Source organism: Kryptolebias marmoratus, linkage group LG15, assembly GCF_001649575.2.
Source record: "Kryptolebias marmoratus isolate JLee-2015 linkage group LG15, ASM164957v2, whole genome shotgun sequence".
Classification (NCBI taxonomy): Eukaryota; Metazoa; Chordata; class Actinopteri; order Cyprinodontiformes; family Rivulidae; genus Kryptolebias; species Kryptolebias marmoratus.
This window is the reverse complement of record NC_051444.1, coordinates 30,421,238-30,441,292: the sequence shown is the minus strand read 5'-3', so window position 1 is coordinate 30,441,292 and position 20,055 is coordinate 30,421,238. Positions and strand designations below refer to the sequence as shown.

The 20,055-nt window shown below is 42.0% G+C and overlaps 1 protein-coding gene across 8 annotated transcripts in view; it reads right to left on the bottom strand.

The window, feature by feature from the left end:
- Positions 1–20,055, bottom strand: part of kifc3 (kinesin family member C3) — a 55,675-nt gene that overhangs the window by 1,377 nt on the left and 34,243 nt on the right. For 4 of the 8 annotated variants that reach the window (XM_037979867.1, XM_037979863.1, XM_037979868.1 and 1 more), the window contains 18 exons: positions 18,037–18,187; positions 17,850–17,935; positions 16,220–16,285; positions 15,655–15,804; positions 15,275–15,514; positions 14,841–15,014; positions 13,085–13,232; positions 12,886–13,016; positions 12,618–12,729; positions 11,968–12,149; positions 8,867–8,971; positions 8,513–8,643; positions 7,254–7,377; positions 5,302–5,431; positions 4,826–5,055; positions 4,603–4,752; positions 3,403–3,532; positions 1,007–1,203 (listed from right to left, as the gene is read on the bottom strand). In XM_037979867.1, coding sequence (XP_037835795.1) covers positions 1,007–1,203; positions 3,403–3,532; positions 4,603–4,752; positions 4,826–5,055; positions 5,302–5,431; positions 7,254–7,377; positions 8,513–8,643; positions 8,867–8,971; positions 11,968–12,149; positions 12,618–12,729; positions 12,886–13,016; positions 13,085–13,232; positions 14,841–15,014; positions 15,275–15,514; positions 15,655–15,804; positions 16,220–16,285; positions 17,850–17,935; positions 18,037–18,187 — 2,637 coding nt within the window. Of the gene's footprint in view, positions 1–56; positions 131–1,006; positions 1,204–1,223; positions 2,362–3,402; positions 3,533–4,602; positions 4,753–4,825; positions 5,056–5,301; positions 5,432–7,253; positions 7,378–8,512; positions 8,644–8,866; positions 8,972–11,967; positions 12,150–12,617; positions 12,730–12,885; positions 13,017–13,084; positions 13,233–14,840; positions 15,015–15,274; positions 15,515–15,654; positions 15,805–16,219; positions 16,286–17,849; positions 17,936–18,036; positions 18,188–20,055 lie in introns of those variants that run through there. The other 4 variants (XM_037979865.1, XM_037979866.1, XM_025008303.2 and 1 more) reach the window with 4 other exon arrangements.

Genomic DNA, 20,055 nt, shown 5'->3' with positions numbered 1-20,055 from the left:
CAGTTTCATTTTATTTATTATAAACAAATTCCAAAAGAGTTGTTTTTGTAGTTTACCATTTTTTTTTACGATTCCATCCCTTCTCCCAGTACTTAGATGTTCTGTCCCAAGCATATTGGCTTCATTCTGTCTGACATGAAATGAAAAAAAATAAAAATACAGCAAGTCGTAGCTACTCCCCCTTAAAATGACGCATTAGAGAATTTAATTTTTGTAGTTCTTACTTTCCTGTATGTTCAAGAATTAACAGCGATCACCATGTGGAGAATATTATTGTAATAATATATCTGAGATGGGGTTTTATTTGGAAAATTAGGCTAATGTCCTATTTGTTTACAGGAAGTTAAACTTATACCACAGCCAGTCATTAGGGGATGCTAGTTTGGTTTCTGTGCTTAGGTTTTAATAAACTCCCACATTTAAGAGCTGCTTTGATCCTCACCTGGCTCCTGCTCACACACCTGGAAACAAACTTCCTGTTAACTCTGTTGCTCACTAGCCAGAACTTTCAGATGTTTGGCAATTTTTATCGTCCGTGTTTTCTCAGATTTATCAGAGCTGACATGAAGTAGAGGATCCCACAATCCTTTGCTCTTTAAAAAGGACACACAGCCGGGTCACAGAGCAGCAATGATGAGGGAAGGGGGTGGGGGCACAGGTCACTCACAACACCCACACACTGAGCTCACAAGAACAACTGATGGACGTCTGAATTCCAGGTGCTTCATCAGCTCAAACCGGTCCAGAACCTAGCAGAACCTCCTCAGCAGTGCCTAAGCTGGGTTCTGAGCTCGTGTCTGCGCTGACACACAGATTAAACCGATGAAACTTGGAGCTCTTCAGACTCTGATTGTTGAGTCTTTGTGATCAGCTGGAGGCTTGTGGGCTCAGTGGGCCCTGCTCACAGGTCTGCAGGCGCACAAACACAGGTTGGGAGGGGGCATCATGCCATGCTGAGTGCTTCATGCCAAGTTGTTTACCAATCAGCACACAGAGCCCCACCTACCTGCCCACCGTCCCCCACCAACGAGCTCGTTCTGTCTACCTGTCTGTCTGCAAACCAACCAATCAGAGCACAGAATGAGGACATAGAAGAAGAAGGACAGACAGACGCCGGGACTCCTCCATCACTCGGACAGCTCCGCCCTGCAGCGTTCAGGAGGCGCACCTCAGAAGGCCTACATCTCCCAGAGTGCAGTGCTGCTGCCGGGGAAATGTTTTGTTTAGAAGATGAAACGTGTGACTGATGAGTCAAACTGCTGCAGCTAAGAAACTACAAGCTGAATGTGAGTCACTTTATTTAAAAAAAAAAAACACTTATCTTACTGTTAAAAACAAAGAAAAACATAAAAAAATGTGGTAAATAATAGTCTGACTTATTGACTGATAAAATTAGAAAATACCTTCAGCTGAAAGAAAAACACCTTTCTGTGATTTTATAATCCAGATAAAAACTTCCATCAAAGTTCAGATGACAGAACAGATGGAAACATCCTGTTCATCACAACATCTGCTGAGAAATCAGACGGCTTTCACTGACAGCTGTCTGACTTCAAACCACAGCAACATAATTGGTCCAAACACCTGCTAATCACTTCAACAAACAGAAACATCGGCTAATCAGTGACTGAAGCTGATCTCACAGATTCATGAAGCAGAGGACACTCTGAGCGTTTGGCATGTGGGGGAGCACAGTTTCTACAACTTCCTGTCAGTTTTTATCTGAGCCAGAGTCCGAGTCCACGTGAGGTGGGTTTTATGAAAACTGGTTCATCTTGAACTACGCCAAATGCATTTGATGCATCATGAAACAAAAAGTTTAGTACATAAGAGCCAAGACTGTTGAACAGCAAGAATCCTCCATCAGATAAGAATGGGACAATATTCCCTCCAAAACCTCCAGCAGCTGCTCTCCTCATTCATCTGGTTTGTTTACAGACTGAAGAGGAGATGCTTCACAGTGGAAACATGGACCTGGGACAACTTAAGAGATGTGTTGCCCCCACAAAATTCAAAATTACTTGGAACTTTTTTCGTTCATTTCCTTCTTTTAAAAAAATGACAATTTCTTAGTTTTAATATCTAACATGTTTACTATATTCCACTGTGTAAAATGTAAATAAAAACAAAATGAAGGGATTTGCTAATTTTATAAACTCATGTTTTATTCACAATGTCTCAGCTTTTTCAAAATTGGGTTTGTAAAACCAGCAGCTTCATCCTAAAATAGCCTCAGGGTATGTGTCATGATCTCCTGTATTATGTCTCAGGATGGATGGATGGATGGAAGGTACAGTAAGGTCCCGTCTTCCCTTCTCTTCACCTAAGACATCCCATACTTCAAATGTCTTTCTGATAACTCTGCAGTAGTTGGATGAGAGAAGTGGAGAGACGTCTGAGTACAGGGCGACTGTGGAAAACTTTGTCACATGATGTAAGAGGAATCTTCTTCAGCTCAGTGCAACAAAGACAAAGGATCTGATGGTGGATCAGAGAAGAACGAAGGCACCTGTAACTCCTGTCTCCATCCAGGGGGTCCCTGAGGACATTGGAGGAGTACAAGTACCTGGGGGTGTACAGAACTAATAAACTGGACCCAACTAAAAACTCTGAAGCTGTCCACTAGAAGGGACAGAGCAGACATCATTTCCAGGGAGGCTGAGGTCATTTAATGTCTGCAGGCCGCTGCTGAGGATGTTCTACAAGTCTGTGGCAGCCAGCGTTATCCTGTTAGCTGCTGTGTGCTGGGGCAGTGAGCTGAAGGCTGCAGATGCCAACAGAATAACAGACTCTGTGGGGTGGAGATGGACTCACTGACTGGAGTGGTGAAAAAAAAAAAAGGATGTTGTCAAAGCCTAAGACCTTATTAAACAACACCACCCACCCGCTCCACCAGGTCCTGGACAGATACAGGAGCTCCTTCAGCCAGAGACTGCTACAACCGAGACGTCCCACAGAGAGACACAGGAAGTCACTCCTACCAGTGGACACCAGACTAACGCCTCCCTCAACAAACAGAATCAGTAACCCACAAAATCACAATTTGAAATAAGACTCATCTAATTTCTGGATCATTCCTCACATTTAACTTGATTTTCATCTGGGTTTTTTTTTTACCGTTTCATATTTACTACTTTACTACTTTATCCATCTTTTCTATGGGTATTCTTGTTTTGCTTGTTTTGTAACACTTGGAGAGGCTGTAACAAAGTTAATTTCCACACAGGTATTAAGGTATTTCTATTTTATTCTATGCTATGGTGGACTGACAGCAGCTAAAACAAAGGATTGGTTTCTGAAACAAACAGGAACTAAAAAAGTCTCTGACCAAAAATCACAAGTGTTTAATTGTGCAAATGTGTGTGTGTGTGTGTGTGTGTGTGTGTGTGTGTGTGTGTGTACCTGCGGAGAGCTGTGACTGGGACCTCCTGCGGGAGCCGCTGGGGGTTCTGGAGGCCGAGGACACCGTGGATCCGGCGCTGCTGGCCCGAGAAATGGGGAGGGGGATCGGTGTCACTGGGGGGGAGTCCAGCTGACAAAAGGTCAAAGGTTAACACAAACAGGCAAGCACTATTCAATAAAATGTTTTACATCACTCGTTACATTTTTAATAATTTAAATAAATGACTTTTGGTTTTTGGCAATATTTTAGTAGAAACTGAAACTGAAATGAAGAATCCATTTGTTCCTTTATCATCTGATTTTACTGTTCAGGACTAAAATTATGTCTTAAATGTTTCTTTATTCCAGATAATTTTCTTTGCTTTAGTTTAACATTGTTTATATCATTATTATTAATCATTTCTGACTTCTGTGCTGCTCCTTCATTATCTCCTGCATTCACTAACCTTCCTTCAAAAATGTATTAATGATGAAATAGGCAGAAGTATTGCAGTAATCTTATTTTCACCTGCAATTTTTTTGTTTTTGTCAAGAGTTTTGTTTTCCTGCAGCTTTGGAAATACTCACAAAGAATGCATATAAATGTGCAGCTTGGTCAGAAAAAGTATGCTGTGACTTTTGGTAGTGGTACATCATATCATGTGGATAAAAATCTGCAAAAAACTGCAAAGTATCTCCATGAACAATGGGATTCAGTAGAAGCGAGAGGTAAAATCCAGCCCTGTTTGGAGCTCTACAGCTCAGACTTCACAGAAACAAAGTTTAAATAGGTCACAGAAACTTGGACTAACTTGGACTTTATATGACTGAACTGCTGTTTTAAGAAGTTAAAGCAGTTGCCCCCACCAACGAGACAGCTGGAGGTTTGACTCCACTGGTATGCCACATGTTGAAATGTCCCCAAGTAAAACACTGAAAACCTCACTGCCTTCAATGTGCCCCATCAGTGTATGAATAGAGTTTAAAGCACTGATTAGACTCTAGAATGATTTATTCAGATTAGATTTGTAGAGATGTAGTCGAGTGCTGTATGAATGGATGGCGAAATGAGGGCACAGATTGGTGTAAAGAGCTTTGAGTGGCCTGGTTGGCTAGAAAGGTGCTATAAAAGTACAGTTTGTTTACCATTGTTTGTACACAATAACAGTACCAACAACATTCCATGTGAAAATCTTTCATGTGGGCGGGGCTTGATGTTACCTCCACGCTGTTGTGGGTGGGTGAAGATGAGGTGGATGAGTTCTCAGGTCTCCTGGACGATGATGAGGAGCTAAGCTCAACGCTGCGAACTCGCTGAGCAAACTTCAGCGAACACACCGATTCGCTCATGTTTCCAGGCAACGGAGAGATCTGCAGAGATTGCAGGCGTAAGAAGACAGCAGGAGGAAACAAAGACAAGGTCCTCAATTCTGCCTGGTCTCACCTGCACCATCATCAGCGTCTTGCTGTCGCCACTCAGAGAGTCTTGCAGCAGGTAGGTGAGGCGCGAATTCCTGAACGGGACGTGGGACTGCTTGCTGCGCAGCGCGCTGATGACATCACCGAGTGCCGACAGAGATTTGTTGATGCACTGAGCTTCTCTGAGCCGGCTGCCTTCTGCTCCTGACTTTCCAATCCGTTCGGAGCCCGCCAGGTCCACCAGGTTCAGCCTCCCTAAACCAGGTCACACAGAGAACCAAAGACTGACAACAGGAATAAGAAAGCTGCTCTCTTCCCAGCTGACATGCTGATAAGATTTTATTTTCAACAGTTTCTCTCAAAATGAAAGGCTGCACATCAAAACCATTTTAATATGGAGAGCCAGACATCCCATAATATACCCCTTGATTCACATTAACCAGGTCAGATTCTCGGGTTAGAACAAGGTCTGTCCTTAAAACTGAGGACAGTAGAACAAACCTTGCGTGCAGGTTCCAGTGGTACTGTTGGATCCAGACACTGTGATGATGAGCAGCGCGTGGGATCGTGAACTGTGCTCGTTCAGGTTGGTGCACGCTGTTGCTCTGTTCACATGACCCAACTCAAACACCTGAAGACAGGTAAACACATCAGGAATAGATCATTACCATCCCTTACCTTCCTCAGCATCAACAACTAAATATATCAAGATATTTAAAGTTTTACATCACATGAAATCAGACTAAACTTGTCCTGTTTTAGGGCAGTTGGGATTCTCAAAATATTTCTATCTGTTAAATATCCAAATAATGACAGAGGGATTTTTTGTTATTGTTTTATTACATTCTCTAAAGTCACAAGTTTACATAAGATTACTCTGCCTTTAAACAATTTGGGAAAGCCCAGATGATGATGTCATAGCTTTGGAAGCTTTTGATTGGTTAGTTGACAAAATATGAGTTAATTGGAGGCACACTTCAAACACACTGCTTTATATGACATAATGGGAAAATTAAAAGAAATTAGCCAAGATATCAGGAAGAGAACTGTTGATCTCATCAACTCTGGTTCAATTTGGGGTACAAGTTCCAGATGCTGAAGGTTCATCTGTTCAAACAATTATACACAAGTATAAACGCCAAGGAAATAATCTGCCATCATACGGCTCAGGAAGGAGATTGGATCTTTAGCTTTTGTTTTGGGAATAAGAACATTTCACACCAAAACGTGTGAAATGTTCTTAATCCCACAGACATGTCCTGTGGTCGGATGAAACTAAAACTAAAACTGTTTGACCATAATGGTCATCGTTACATTTGGAGGAAAAAGGAGAAAGCTGGAAAGCCTAAAAACACCATCCCAACTGTGAAGTACGGGGATGGCAGCATCATGTTGTGGGGGTGTTTTGCTGCAGGAGAGCCTGATACATTTCACAAAATAGATGGCATCATGAGGAAAGAACATTATGTGGAAATATTCAAGCAACATCTGAAGACAGACAGGAAGTTAAAACTTGGACACAAATAGGTCTTTAAATGGACAGTGACCCGAAGCATTCTGACAGATTAATTCCAAAGTATCTTAAGGACAACAAAGTCAATGTTTTGGAGTGGCCATCACAAAGTTCTGTTTCACTCACATGAAAAACTTTTGAGCAGCGCTGAAAAGGTGTGTGAAAAGGAGGCCTACAACCCTGACTCCGTTACATCAGTTCTGTCAGGAGGAATGGGACAAAATTACAGCAAACTATTGTGAGAAGTTTGTGGAAGGAAACCCAAAACATTTGACCCAAGTCATACAGTTTAAAGGCAATGCTACCAAATACTAAGAAATTGATGGAAACCTGTGACTTTGAAGAAAGAAATACAACATTTGGGCATTTAACAAATTTAAATAATTTGGGAATCCTAACTGACCTAAAACAGGAAAAGTTTAGTCTGATTGTGAGACTGTGTGTGTGTGTAGTTTGGGGGGGGTTGTATTTGTCTTTCTCTCTATGTTTCCACACATACAGATCTATCTCTATGCATTGTGGTCATTTTATTCAAATTGGAAAACAGTTTGGATGCACTTTTTATTAACTTGTAAACTGTAAACAAGTAAATTTAACAAATTACAAATTAATTTTAAATTGTGACAATCTTGTAATTGCCGAGACTCCATTACAGAACGCACATCTTCTGTTTTCACATTATGTATGATACATGTTTATTTAAGTAAAATAAAAATTTGTCTGAGCGCCTATGGACTGATGACAGCAAACAGAACCCAAAAGATGTTAATGTGTGGCTTTGAGATGTAAACAGTACAGAGTGATACACAAAAGTCTTCTCAAAATGGCTGCCGAAAATCTCACCTAGTACCAGCAGTGGCCATTCAAGAGTTTCTCTGCATCAGAGGATAAAACCAAACCACAGTGTTTTACACTGAGAGGACAAACAGGAAGTCCTCACCTTGTTTATGTCCTCAGGGCTCTGCACAGCGATCTCGATCAGTCCAGGGACATAAAGCTGTCCACTGCCATCAGGGTTCAGCTTTATGTCCAGTTTATCCGTGGGGTTCTCCCTGAGCAGGTCACTGCAGGAAAACAGACTGTTTGAGTCTGCAGACATGACTCAAGGCAGCAGAACAAAATCTCACCTGAACGGGACAGTCAGGTTTGGAATCAGAAATTTCTGATTTGTGAATATGAAATTAAACTAAATTCAATATTTATGTGCTCTTCAAATGTGGCAAAACAAGAATAAGTTAGACATAAGAGTGGACGAACTAGTGCAAAATGAATGTTTTTCATGAGAAACAGAAGAGAGAAACTGTTTCCTTTACTGAATACATGAACATATAACTGAACCACCAAATGTTAACCTGAAAAATTAGATCAGACTGTAAACCTGCAGACTGCTGGGAGTAATTTATTTCAACAGAAGAACAAACAGAACAATGAATTTATTTTGGAAACAGCATTACTTCTCATTTATATGCTGATTTCCCACTGAAGTTAGTGTCTATATATAAAGTATTCACCACCTTATGCTTCTATTGTTGTCTTAAAATCATGGTCAATATAAACTGGCTTTTTTGACTACATTTGTTTTTTTAAAAAGCCTTCAATGTCAAAGTGAAATCAAATTTCTACAGAGTAATATCAAAGCTCTGAAAGTAAAAACTAAAATTTTAAAATTAACTTTAATATGTCAGGGAGGCTAACAGGTGTGATGTGTTTATGTGGGTTTACAGTCTTGCAGCCGAATAAAGACAGTAAAGCTCATTCTTGTTTAAACCTGTACATTTAATTTTATTTTTATTTAGATTCTTTGTTTTCTCTGTTTAATGGCACAAAGCTCCTGTCAACATTTCAAACCAAGATCTTTGTCCTGCTCATGCTGTTTTGAGCTCTGATGTTGGATGTTAAAGGTCTGTTTTGACGCAGAATATTTTGTTTGGGATGTTTGATTCACCTGTCCACGGTGCACTCCCGCCTTTCACACAATGACCGCTGGACATAGGCCCAGTATAACACATATATTCGGTATAACACATGGGCTGGGTCCAGATCCAGACTGGAATTTGGACTTTGTATTAATTCTGGATTAAACTTTAAATCAGCGATTCACAATGAGGAGTTAGTCAGATCCAGGATTACTGCCAGGATGGATTCTGGTTTATCTACAGTTTAAACCAGGATTAATCAGGTCCAGGACCAGTTTCTCACCGCAGTGTCTCGTTGTAGATCTCCACCATGCTGACGGTGATGCTGTAGTCCCAATCTGGAGCTTTTTCTGTCACCTCGAAGAACAGAAGGCGGAGCGCTCGCTGATTGATGCCTGGGTCATCGGCCACACCCTGATAACACATAGGGGGTGGAGTTTACAGGTGGGTTTACTGACACCTAAGAAAAAAATTAGGCTTCTTTAATACAGTAAACTCTACTTCTTTTATCATTGTTAATCAGTTAAGTTTTTCAGAAAACATTTTAAACATCAGAGTTCCTCCTTTTAAACTTTTAGAGTTAACCGAACATTTCCTCATAATTTCAGACAGTCATAATGCTTAGAGCTCATCGTACCTCCATGGTGTAGGTTTTCCCTGAACCCGTTTGCCCATAAGCAAAGATGCAGACATTAAAGCCGTCGATACAGGAAGTGACCAGAGACTGGACTTCCTGGAACACCTGATGGACCAATCAAAGAAAATGATTTGATTTTTAAAGTCACTTAATGACACAGACACAAAGCAGATCAGAGACCTAAAACCGTTTTTCCTTCACACAATTTCAGTTGTCAAATTCTGGTATAGAAAACCCTGAGGGTCACCTGACTCACCTGTCGAACCATCAGGTGAATCAGCCCAGCTAACAGGGAATGTTTGGTAACGATTACTGAATGTTAGTGAAAAAGGACTGCTGACTGTTATTCTAGAAGGTTTTACTGCGGTTCCCCAACGTTCTCTAAACTGTTACTGTCACTGTTCAGGGAACATTCCTCAAATGTTTGTCTAACCTCCCCCCATCCCCCCAATTTAATAATAGTCACAGCCAACTTTCCAGTAACCTTTATCAAACTTTTTGATGCAACCTTTAGTGAACACCACCTTAAACGTTACCATGTCATCAGACATCCACTCAGCTCTCACTCATCTATGTCTTATGTCAGCATGCTTCTCCTGGGCTTTAGTTTGGCCTTTAATGAAATCATCCCCTAGACTCTGAGAAATTACTGCAGCTTGGACTAACACCATCTCACTGCAACTGGGTCCTGGAGTTTTTGACACACTGGCCACAGCCTGCCTTGTTTTCCCTGTCACCCTAAACACGGTTTGCCCCAGGGGTGTGTCTTGAGCCCCTTGCTGTTCACACTACTAATGCATGATTGTTCCGAAACACTGTTGTGAAGTTTGCAGATGGCAACAGTGGCAGAACAACTATCCCACAATGATGAGGTTTTGTACAAGCAGGAGTTGGAAGTTCTGCTGGTTTGGTGTGGAGAAAATAATCTTGCCATTATTGTAGGGAAAGAAAGAAAATTGTTATGAATTTAAGGAGGAGACGCAACACTCCCTCTACACGGTTCATCACAAGAGCATTGGTAGAAAAATGGTTCACTGCTTCAAACATTGGCACGGCCATGAAGCTCCTTCACCATGATGAAAGCTGCCCTTCTTCTGACCACAGTCCACGTGAAGTCCGGGAGAATCTACACCCGTTTCCCATTGTGTAGCAGGATGGAGGCCTCTCTAGCACACCACAGAATTGTATTCGTCTTTTAAAATGGTCACCCTGATGATCATCGGTCATGGCAGCTCCCCCTCCCTTAGTTTAGCACGTAGTGTACAGTGGGCTCAGTCCAGGCTGGGTTTCTTCTCAAGTCTCAACAAATTTTTAAGAAATTTATCCATAAACTCTGTAGGTCACGGACCCACTGAGCCCTCAACCAAGTTTACAAGTCAAATATTATTTCACCCAGTGCGTGCCTTCAAGTCTTCGCATTTCTTGCTTTAAGTGTCTCCTGCAGCAGAGAGCTTTGCTATATTTGCTTGCATGCTAGTTAGCTGGTCCCTATGCTTGTTAGCCGCACTCGCAAGATCAGAAATAGTTCCACTTTTGTCAAGAGACTTTCTTCCAGCAGTTTTAGAGCAGCCGACATATCCTTCTTAATTGACTCTGATATTATTGACTCAGGTATGGTGATAATTTCAGCTCGTAAAATCCCCTGTCATCCCCATGGTGCTCTCCAGCATCTCTTCCTTAGCATTCAGGTTTAACTCTAGCTTCAAGGTCTGATGGTGCGGGCCTCCTCGGCCAGTTCAAGCAGAGTCCTTGGTTGTTAGTAGAGTTGACATTTAACCAGATATGACTCAACTCCTTGAACAAGTAAAAGTTTAGTAAACGTTAAGTAGACTGTGTTGCATCTTTACTTCATCACAGTCCCTCATCCAGAGAAGCATGTTTGGGACAGTAGAAAAATATTTCCTTTTAACTGGAAGAAACCTCCAGCAGAACCAGAACCAGGTTAAGAATTAGCATCCACCTGCCTTGTCGGGCTGGGGGATTGAGAGTATACATCCATCCATTCATCTTTTTTAGTCGATCTGAGTAGCGTCATGGTGGAGTTGGTACCTATCCCCAACGGTGATTATCACAGACTTTGAGGTAATAGCATTAGCTATAATAAAAAGCTTTCACAAGCTGATGTTCAGGGAATGTTTTCTGAAGGTCCCACTGTGTAATCTCTGGAGAATCTTTAGAGATTGTTTCCTGAAGGTTCTCTGAAGGTCACCTTGTGAAAGTTAGCACTAACCTTAAGCGGAGTGAAATGTTCAGGGAACAATTCCTAGCTGTTCCCTGAAGGGTACAACACACATTCAGTTCAGTAAAGGCTGCAGCTAAGCTTTAGGGAATTCTTCTCTAACGATTCCTGAAAGTCAGATTGTGGGAGTTAGAGCCAACCTTTTAGAGAGCATTCATTAAATTTTTCCTCAAGCTTACGGTTTGCTGGGAGGTGACCCGTTCTCAATCCCTAGCTGGTCAAGACAGAGCATCTTTAGTCAGTTTCTGGTTCTTTTGAAGGTTTCTTCTAGTTAAAAGGGAGTCGTTCCTTTCCATTGTTGCAAACGTGCTGTTTAGGAAGTGTGCAGATTTAAAGATCTACTGGTTTTCTTAGATTGATAACTTTTACTAATTGGGATTTTGTAATATACCAATTCTGTCCGTTATTATAATAGGACTAAACTGTAACTGAATAGATTGTTTTTAAAATTTGGACTTATTTCTTCTTTGCAGCACAGTGGAACAGTGGATAGAGCGGTCACCTCACAGTAAGGTCACACATGAGTTTTCCTCAGATACTCTGGTTTCCTCCTACTGACCAAAAACATGCATGTTAGGTTAATTGATAACTCTAAACTGTCACTAGGTCTGACTGAATGGTTGTTTGTCTCATTTGTCTCCATGTGTCCCTGTGATGGACTGGGGACTTGTCCAGGGTGTACCCCACCTCTCACTAAGGGACTGCTGGAGATAGACACCAGCTCCCAGCAACCTTGAATGAAAAAGCAGGTAAAGAAGGAGAATGGGAGGGATGGACTTTGTTATAGTGGCTTGAGATGACTATTTATGTAAACTGGCCATTTTCAGTATGAATAAACTGAACTGAATCGTGTCCAGCTCACCTCCTCCTGCGTGGCCTGAGGTGGGAAGACTTTGTCCAGCTCAAATGTCATGATCTTTCCCTTGTTGGAGAGGTAGAGGATGGCGTCATCATCCGAGTCGAAGCTCAGCGCAGTTCTGGCGTCGGCGGAGTCCTGCTCCTCCTGACTGACAGGCCTGACCCGGCAGAAAACTCGGATGTTACCTGTGAAACACAGAGAGGCTGCAGGTTCATTTGGGCCTGAAACGGTTGAGGTTTGTTTTTTTGAACGGTGAGAAAACTGATGTCACGGTTCCAATAAATGAACTGAAATTCACAGAAACAAACCATTCAGCACTTTTTATTCTTCTAAATATTTTTATACACTGCTGCAGTTTACTCAAATAAAATAAACTGACTGTCTTATGATCTGATGCAGGTTTATGTTTAGCTATGGAAATAATTGAACCATTTGAAATAGAAAGGATTATATCCTGAACCAGCCCAAAAGACTAAACAGATGAACAGTCCTAAAGGAGAGCCCAGCAGAGACGAGTTCTGCTATCAGAACTGAGTCTTCTGAAGTCATGTGGCCTTGAACGTTGTCACTGACTGGCTGACCCTGTGGCAGCTGGAGGAATGAAGTAGTGTCAGCTGGTAAAATCTGTATGAAAGGTGAAGTTTGGAACTGACCTTTAAGTCGAACGAGCTCATTGTGGCACTTCTTCCTCAGGTTCATCTCCCGTTTGTATTTCCTCAGCAGCTCCTGGTTGGTGCTACTCACGTCGTTGATCACCTGACAGATCTGAGAAACACACAGCAGGTAGAGCCTTTAGAACCACCAAAACCATCAGAACAGAGATCACGTGAAGTAGGATAAGTGGAAGTTATCTGATGTTGGTTTGGTTTGAGGTTGTTGATCTGTTCTTGTTGGCAGTTTAGTGATGAAGATGAGACCCACCTCCTGTTTGGCCTCAGAGATTGCCTTCTCCAGCATGAAGGGGAAGTCCTGCACCTGTCTCTTCAGACAGTTGTAGTCTGATGTCAGAGTCCTGAGAGCCGGCTGCAGGCTCAGCAGGTTCATGCGTACCCCTGCAAACATCAACAGATCAGCACCATCAACACAACAATGGCAGCAGCAGCTGGAATTTCCCTCTGACCTGCCAAGTTCTCATGCACGGCCTTCATCTCGCTCTCTGCTCTGATGAAGGCCTCCTCGATCACACGGTTCTTCTCCTCCTCCAGGTTTTGCACCTCAACCTCCAGCCGACCCCGAGTGCGCTCCATCTCTCCTTCATAAACAACGATCTGAAGGTAGACAATCGTATAGTGAGGTCTGCACCTGCCAGCTTGGTCGAAGGCTTGTGGTCTTGGTTTTTATGAACTTATAATCCTTAATATTATTAGTCAATTTTTGAAATTATTATTATTTTGTAGGAGTTTAATTCTTGTTCTGTTCTGGTTACAAGAACAATTTGACTTTAAGTGGCAACAACAAACCATCTGTAGGAGATAAAATGAAATGCTGCAGTGGAAAGACTGCCCCAATGATATTCCAACAGGGAGCACTGGGAGGATTCACAGACTGGGTCATCTCCCAGAGACCAAAGCTTTACATTAGAACCAGTTCAAACCTCAGTCCACAAACCAACAACGGAGAGCAAACAAATGAAATATGTAAAAAAAAAAACAACAACAACAATGTGTGGAAGTAGATCACTGTTTGGGTTTTTACACAAGTTAAATGATCACTTTTGATTTCCAATTAATTTTTAAGGAAACTGTTTGAAAACAAGTCTGCAAGGAAAAAAACAAAACAAACACAACCCCAAGTTCTTTAAGTTTATTTTCATTAGTTCGTACAAAATCCTCAACCTATCTCTGAATTAAATTTCACAACTATTAAACAAAAACTATTTCAGGCCAACGAGATCAAGAATTCAAGTTTATGTTTTGTTTTTAATATCAGCAATAAATTTAACAACCAGAGTGAGTATTTCCCCTGACATGCGGTGCCAACTGGTCTTTGGCTGCTATTGTTGCCTGTTTCTATGAGATGTAGCGCAGACATCTCTTTCTTTTGGTTTTGGGTGGCTTGCAACTTTTTTCCCCAATGCGTACTCTCTCTCTCTGTTAGTTAGAGTTTGGTCACATCTGCAAGTTAAACATGTCTGTACACTAATGACGACGTTCCAGACACATTAGAACATGCATATGCATCACAGATCATAAACATCATTTTGTTTGCCACATATTAAATCAATGTTAAACTTTAGATACAAAAGTCCTGAGGGGGTCAGGAACAGAGACCGGGGGGAGGGAATGGGTAATGTATCGATTTTGGCATCTCTCCTGGCTGCAGTGAATTGGTGAACATATACAGACATTTATTAATTTATTACATGCCATGCACTAAACACTGACAAACACCAGTTTATTATCTTATTAGTTAAAGGGAGGATGGAAAGAAAACAGAAGATATCTACTACTCAGAAGATCAAATAAGTGAATTTTTTCCTCTTGATTTAGAAAAGTAAATTTGATAAATAGCAAAAAAAAAAAAAAAATCTGGGAATGAGAGCCAGTCCAATCTAGGGGTGAAAATCATGAAGTGATTCTGCTTTGATATCAGTCTCATTAAAAATGCTGGAGCGCTGCTTCAGGAGGGAGGGAATGGTACAAACTCAGAAAACTTGTCAATGAGGTTACTTCTTTCCCTGCTTCAACAAACCTGATTTAATGGTTTAATTACTTCTTCATGTTCTGCAGAAGCCTGTTACTCACTCATTGATTCAAATCAGATGTGTTGGAACAGACAAACATCTAAAGCATGCAGGATAGTGGCTCTTGAGGATCAGGATTGGACATCACTGCTCTAAACCCTGAGCTGGACTCTGGTTCAGGAGCCAGACTCACCTGGGTCCGGAGCTGGGCACAGGTCCTCTGCGACTCATGCAGCTGTGTCTCGAGCTCTCTCAGCAGCTGCCTCTGGACGTTCAGCTGCTCCTGCAGGGCGTTGTTCTTTTTTTGCATCTCAGCCAGAATTTTCTGTGAGTCTGCTGACTCCACCTCCACCATCTGACTCACAAACTGTAGAAACAGGTTGTTATTTCACCCTCTGATTCACAAAACCTTTACTGTGTTTACAACAAACCATGATACCTGTAACTATGTGAAACAAAGTGATTTTTTTTCATCCACTGCACAGACTAAATAAACAAACATACTTAAAAAAAAAAAAAAAGTCTTTATGTCTTCTCAGGGCTTCCATACAGAGCTGTCAGAGGATAGAGACATTTTCTGAATGCTTAAAACCTTTTAGCTCCACCTCCACCTGTCTGTTCCCTCACCTTGGCTCTAGGGGACATGGCAGCCTGACAGCTGAGCTCATCTTCAAACTCCTGCAGTCGGAGGCTGAGACGGTGCTCCACCTCCACCTGCCTCCTCCTGGACTCCTCCAGCTGCCGCTGCAGTGCCTCCCCTCTGCAACTCCTATCCTGCAGCAGCTGCTCCACCTCAGCCAGCCGCTGTTCCTTCTGCCGGGCCTGGGCCTCCCAGCAGGACACCTCCTTCCTCAGCACCTCCACATCCTGCAGAACAGACAGGTGAAGAAGATTTATACTCACCTGAAACAGGTGTTTTGACTCCAATAACCCCACCCACGGAGCACTTGAGACACACCAAAACCCTGAAGAAACCCACCCGTCTGTGTGTACTGGTGTGGACTCACCTGGCGGTAGGGGCAGCAGCTGCAGCTGCAAGTTTCTGCAGTGGCATCGAGCTTTGGTAACTCTGAACTCCTGCATGTCTTCAGCTCCTGCTTCAGACGTTCGTTCTCCACCAGCAGCCTTTCCAGCTGCTTCTCCAGGTCTGTCGCCCCCTGCAGGACAGGAGGAAAAACACAGATTACATTTCATAACTCTTGTTTAACAGAGTTTCTCACAGCCTTCAGTCTCCTCATATGTTTCAGGGTTCCTCACAGTTACAGATGTTTCAGTGATGACACTGCAATTCTTTAGCTGTTTTGATGTTCCTCTCATTTTACAGTCTTTGTGAGGATCATGTTCAGCATGAAACCAAAGCAGTGAGGATATTCAGCATTATAAAGACATTTTGTCTGGTTCTGAACTTGGTTAAGACTGTTCAGGTTAGGGTCATAAGATCAGAACTTTGAAGTGGGGTAAGGATTCAGACCCGGTTCTATGGATTGTTAGAATCAGAGACTCAAATAGGCATGTGAGTGCTTTCATTTAAAATCCTCAGTTACTGAGGAATGTGGTCCAGCATGCCCTCACCAGTTCAGAGCGAAGTCTCTCCACCTCTTGAGAGTGATCCAACAGCTCCTCCTCCAGCTCCTTTACCTGCAAACAAACATGCATCATATGATACAAATGATCAGAACTATAGGATACTAAACATGTTTTAAACTTTAGTTTTTGATTATTAATTTCTTAAATTGATACAGTGCACTTTTTGTACTGAAACATTCTGCCTCCTTTGGATATTTGGATATGTTGCTTTCAAAATTATTCTTAACAGAACTGGTTCAACTTTCAGTTTTTTCTAAGTCAGTTTAAGGTCACAGAGAAAATGACTGAAATCATGACATTTCTTCATTTGTTGAAATCATTTTGTTTGCATCAGCACCATGAAAGCTGCTCTTTCTGAAGTAAAGTTAAAAGTCATATAACATCAGAAAAACTAGCTCAGTGTTTCCCCCAGTGTATTATAAGCCTGGCTTTCCCTGCCCCGCCGCCAGGCCAAGCTCCGCTTATTTATTGTAAAATAAGTTATTTTTATACACTTTTTCCCACCGGCACCCCGACCTCCAGATCACCGTGCAAAGGTGCAGGCACCAACAGTGACGCAATCGCGCTGTCCCCGTCCATGCTCAAAAGCCCTGCGCGGTGTTGAGTGGCGTGGTTGTGCACCTCCCAATTTTGCCAACTTCGTGCGGTACCGCGTGCTGCGTGATCCGTTCAAAATCGTCCATTTTGGTGTTCTAGCGGAGCTGGTTCGCTTGTATCAGTATTTATATCATCCCTTTATGAGAGAGCACAAAGATACTCAAACGGTTCAAAACTCATGGAAAGAGATTACTGCTGCAGCTGATTAAAAAAAAAAAAAAAAAAAAAAAGGGTTTATAGACCACAATAGTTAGTTGAGCTGAAATTCAGCAGGTGGCTTTGCAAGACCGAATATGGTAAGCATGTTTTGTACTTAGTGAAAATATTAATATGATTCGTGCCAATTTATCCTTGTTTACCAGTAAAAAGATGCTATTAAATTCAGCATTAGATATGCTCTGTTTTGTTGTTACATGTAGTGATCCAACATGCAGCCTGTGCCACAAAAAGCCGAGTACAGTACAGCAACTCTCTGTTTTTCCAGAGTTGTCTGTTGTTATTCATTGGCCTGGACATAAGACATGTGATGGTGCTTTGTTTGCACTTTTTCATTTATGTTAATTTAATTTATTTGTAAATGGGACTTAAATTAGGATTTAAATTAGGTGCAAACAATTAAAGTATTTCAAAAGTGCCTTTTTGTAAAACTTTAGTTGTGTAAATATTTGGCCCAAATATCTTACAATATCATGTAAACAGCAATATTTTTAACTTTCCTGTCAACTTAAATCTTGTTTTTTTTTTGTTTTTTTTACTAAATCATGGTCGCCTGGCGATTGGCCGGCAAACGGCCACCTACCACCGGGCTTAGCCTCTTTTCTGGGAGACACCCTGCATTGACTCACCGATCCACCTCATCAGGATATACAGCAAATGCATTGGTATGTCATTCGGATTTGATAAGTGCAACCGAATGGTGTCAAAAACAACTGAAGGGGTAACTGGACTGAGCCCACCCTGTAACTGACGACAAGTGGGACAGGTTTGCACAGGTGTAGTGTGTTACTTGTCGACATACCTGTGTGCGCAGCCGAATAACGAGCTGCTCGTTCTCTAAACACCTGAAACAATCCAAATCTTCACTGTCCTGCAGCACTGTCACACCTTACAAATACAGAAAGACACGTTATATTCTGTAGCTTATCACATCAGGCTGTGGTTCTGACAGTCATCTTTGTGTGTGTATGTGTCAATGAACGTCTCACTGTTGCACGTGGCTGATGACTGCTCCTCCTGCAGTTTCCGATTGCCTCTGAATGTCTGCTGCTTGACTCTGTGATGCTGTACCAACAGCTGACGGGCAACTTCCTCAGAGTGAATACGAGCCTGAAACTCGCACACTTTGTCCTGAAGAGACTGAACACACACACACACAAACTTTCACATGCAGTGTGAGCAATTTTTAACAGGAGCCGATTTCTAGAAACTGTCTGAATAAAAATCCATCTACACTGAGACTACAAGCTCTGCTGTCAGACAGACAAGAGGAAAAACAAAAAAGGCAAATGCCCTGTCCACATGGGAGTGGTTTTTGTAAATATGGAAAAGTATTTTGTCAATTCAGCATTGCATCCACACAGAACGAGTTTTAGGAGCCCTAAAATAATCTTTTTCAAAAATGGGTTCCAGTTAAAAAAAAAAAATGTTGAAACACCACACTTGTGTTTTTACATGGACAGCCAAAACACAACCTTTTGAAAACTATAGTCATAGATCCACCTCCTGCAGAAGCTACGACCCCAAGTTCAACAAAACCAACAGTCACGATGATGACAGATAATATTCTTGTGTTTTTGCTGAAGACACCATTACCTCAACTACAGCAAAACGTTTTTGTCTTCTATGAACAGACAAGTCTGATGAACAATAGCAGCCTTAAATAAAGACAAGCAAAAAAAACCTTATTGGACTAAATAATCCAACCCCCAAAAGGTTTTTAATCACATTATTTAACTGAACAATACAAAAACACAAATGTTGCAAAAAATAATGACAATATACATTAAGTATACCTTGAAATGTGGGAAAAATACCTACACTTGCTTGTAAAGAATTTAGCCTGATATGTGTTCATCACGAGGAAAACCCTTCCATACAGCAGTCCTTTATCTCCAATCACAATGACCACTGGTACCACTGAGGCCTTGACTCTTCACAAATTCCTCTTTCAGCTCTTGGCATTTCTCAAGCCTCTTGTGCTCCTTCTTCCTGATGCTACAGTCACTTTGGATTACGACATCTATCACCACGCTTTCTTATGAATCTTGTCAATTATCACAGTGTCCAGTTGGTTAGCCATCACCTATTTGTCAATCTGGATCTGGAAATCAGTACAGTATCTTAGCCCTGTAGTCTCACACTTTACACTGAAGGTTCTACCGTCACTCAGTACAGATGTTCCTGTACACTATTCCAGCCACTTGGCAATGGTGTTCCATGTACGCTTTGACTGCCTGCTTCTTACACAGACCATTACATGCTGGACTGTCTCAGAGGAATCTTGGGAACCCGGCCTATATTACTTTTGTGCTGCCATGATTAGTGCCTCTGTGCCTCTGTGTTGTCCTTCATTCCAGCCCTTTCTAGTTATTGTAGAACTTGTTGATATCAGCCACTTCCTCAATCTGCCAGTGGTACAAGTCATGCAGGGGCTCAACTTTCCATGATAGTTCCTCTTGTTTCTCCTTTCACACAGAGTTTTTGCTGCCTGAGACATTTACTTAGCAGTTCATCACCGTGGGGATTTCTTCCTGGCCAGGACAGCTATAATGTGTAGCTTAGCCTGGCGGTGGGCTAGGGAAACTGGGGTAAACCCTGCAATGTTGTGCTAACTTTTGGCATACAGCTTAATGTTATCCATGTAGAGGTGACTGATGACTGTTCCACTTTGGAACCAGTGTCCATAGCCACTCTTTGTGATGATCTGGCTGAGGGGGTTCAGGCCCATGCAGAACAGAAGTGGGGACAGAGTATCACCTCGCATTTGATGCCGACTTGTGCGGTTGGCTTGGAATTGGCCTCTAGAGTTGTCTTCCACATTCCCATTGAGTTCTCAATGAATGATCTTAGTGTCCTGTTGATGTTGTACAGTTTCAAGCACTCCAGGATCCATGTGTGTGGCACTGAGTCATAGGCTTTCTTGTAGTCAACTCAGGTGGTGCACAGAATTTTGCATCTGGTCTTACAGCCTACGGTGCTGTCGCACAATAGCTGGTGCTGGGCTC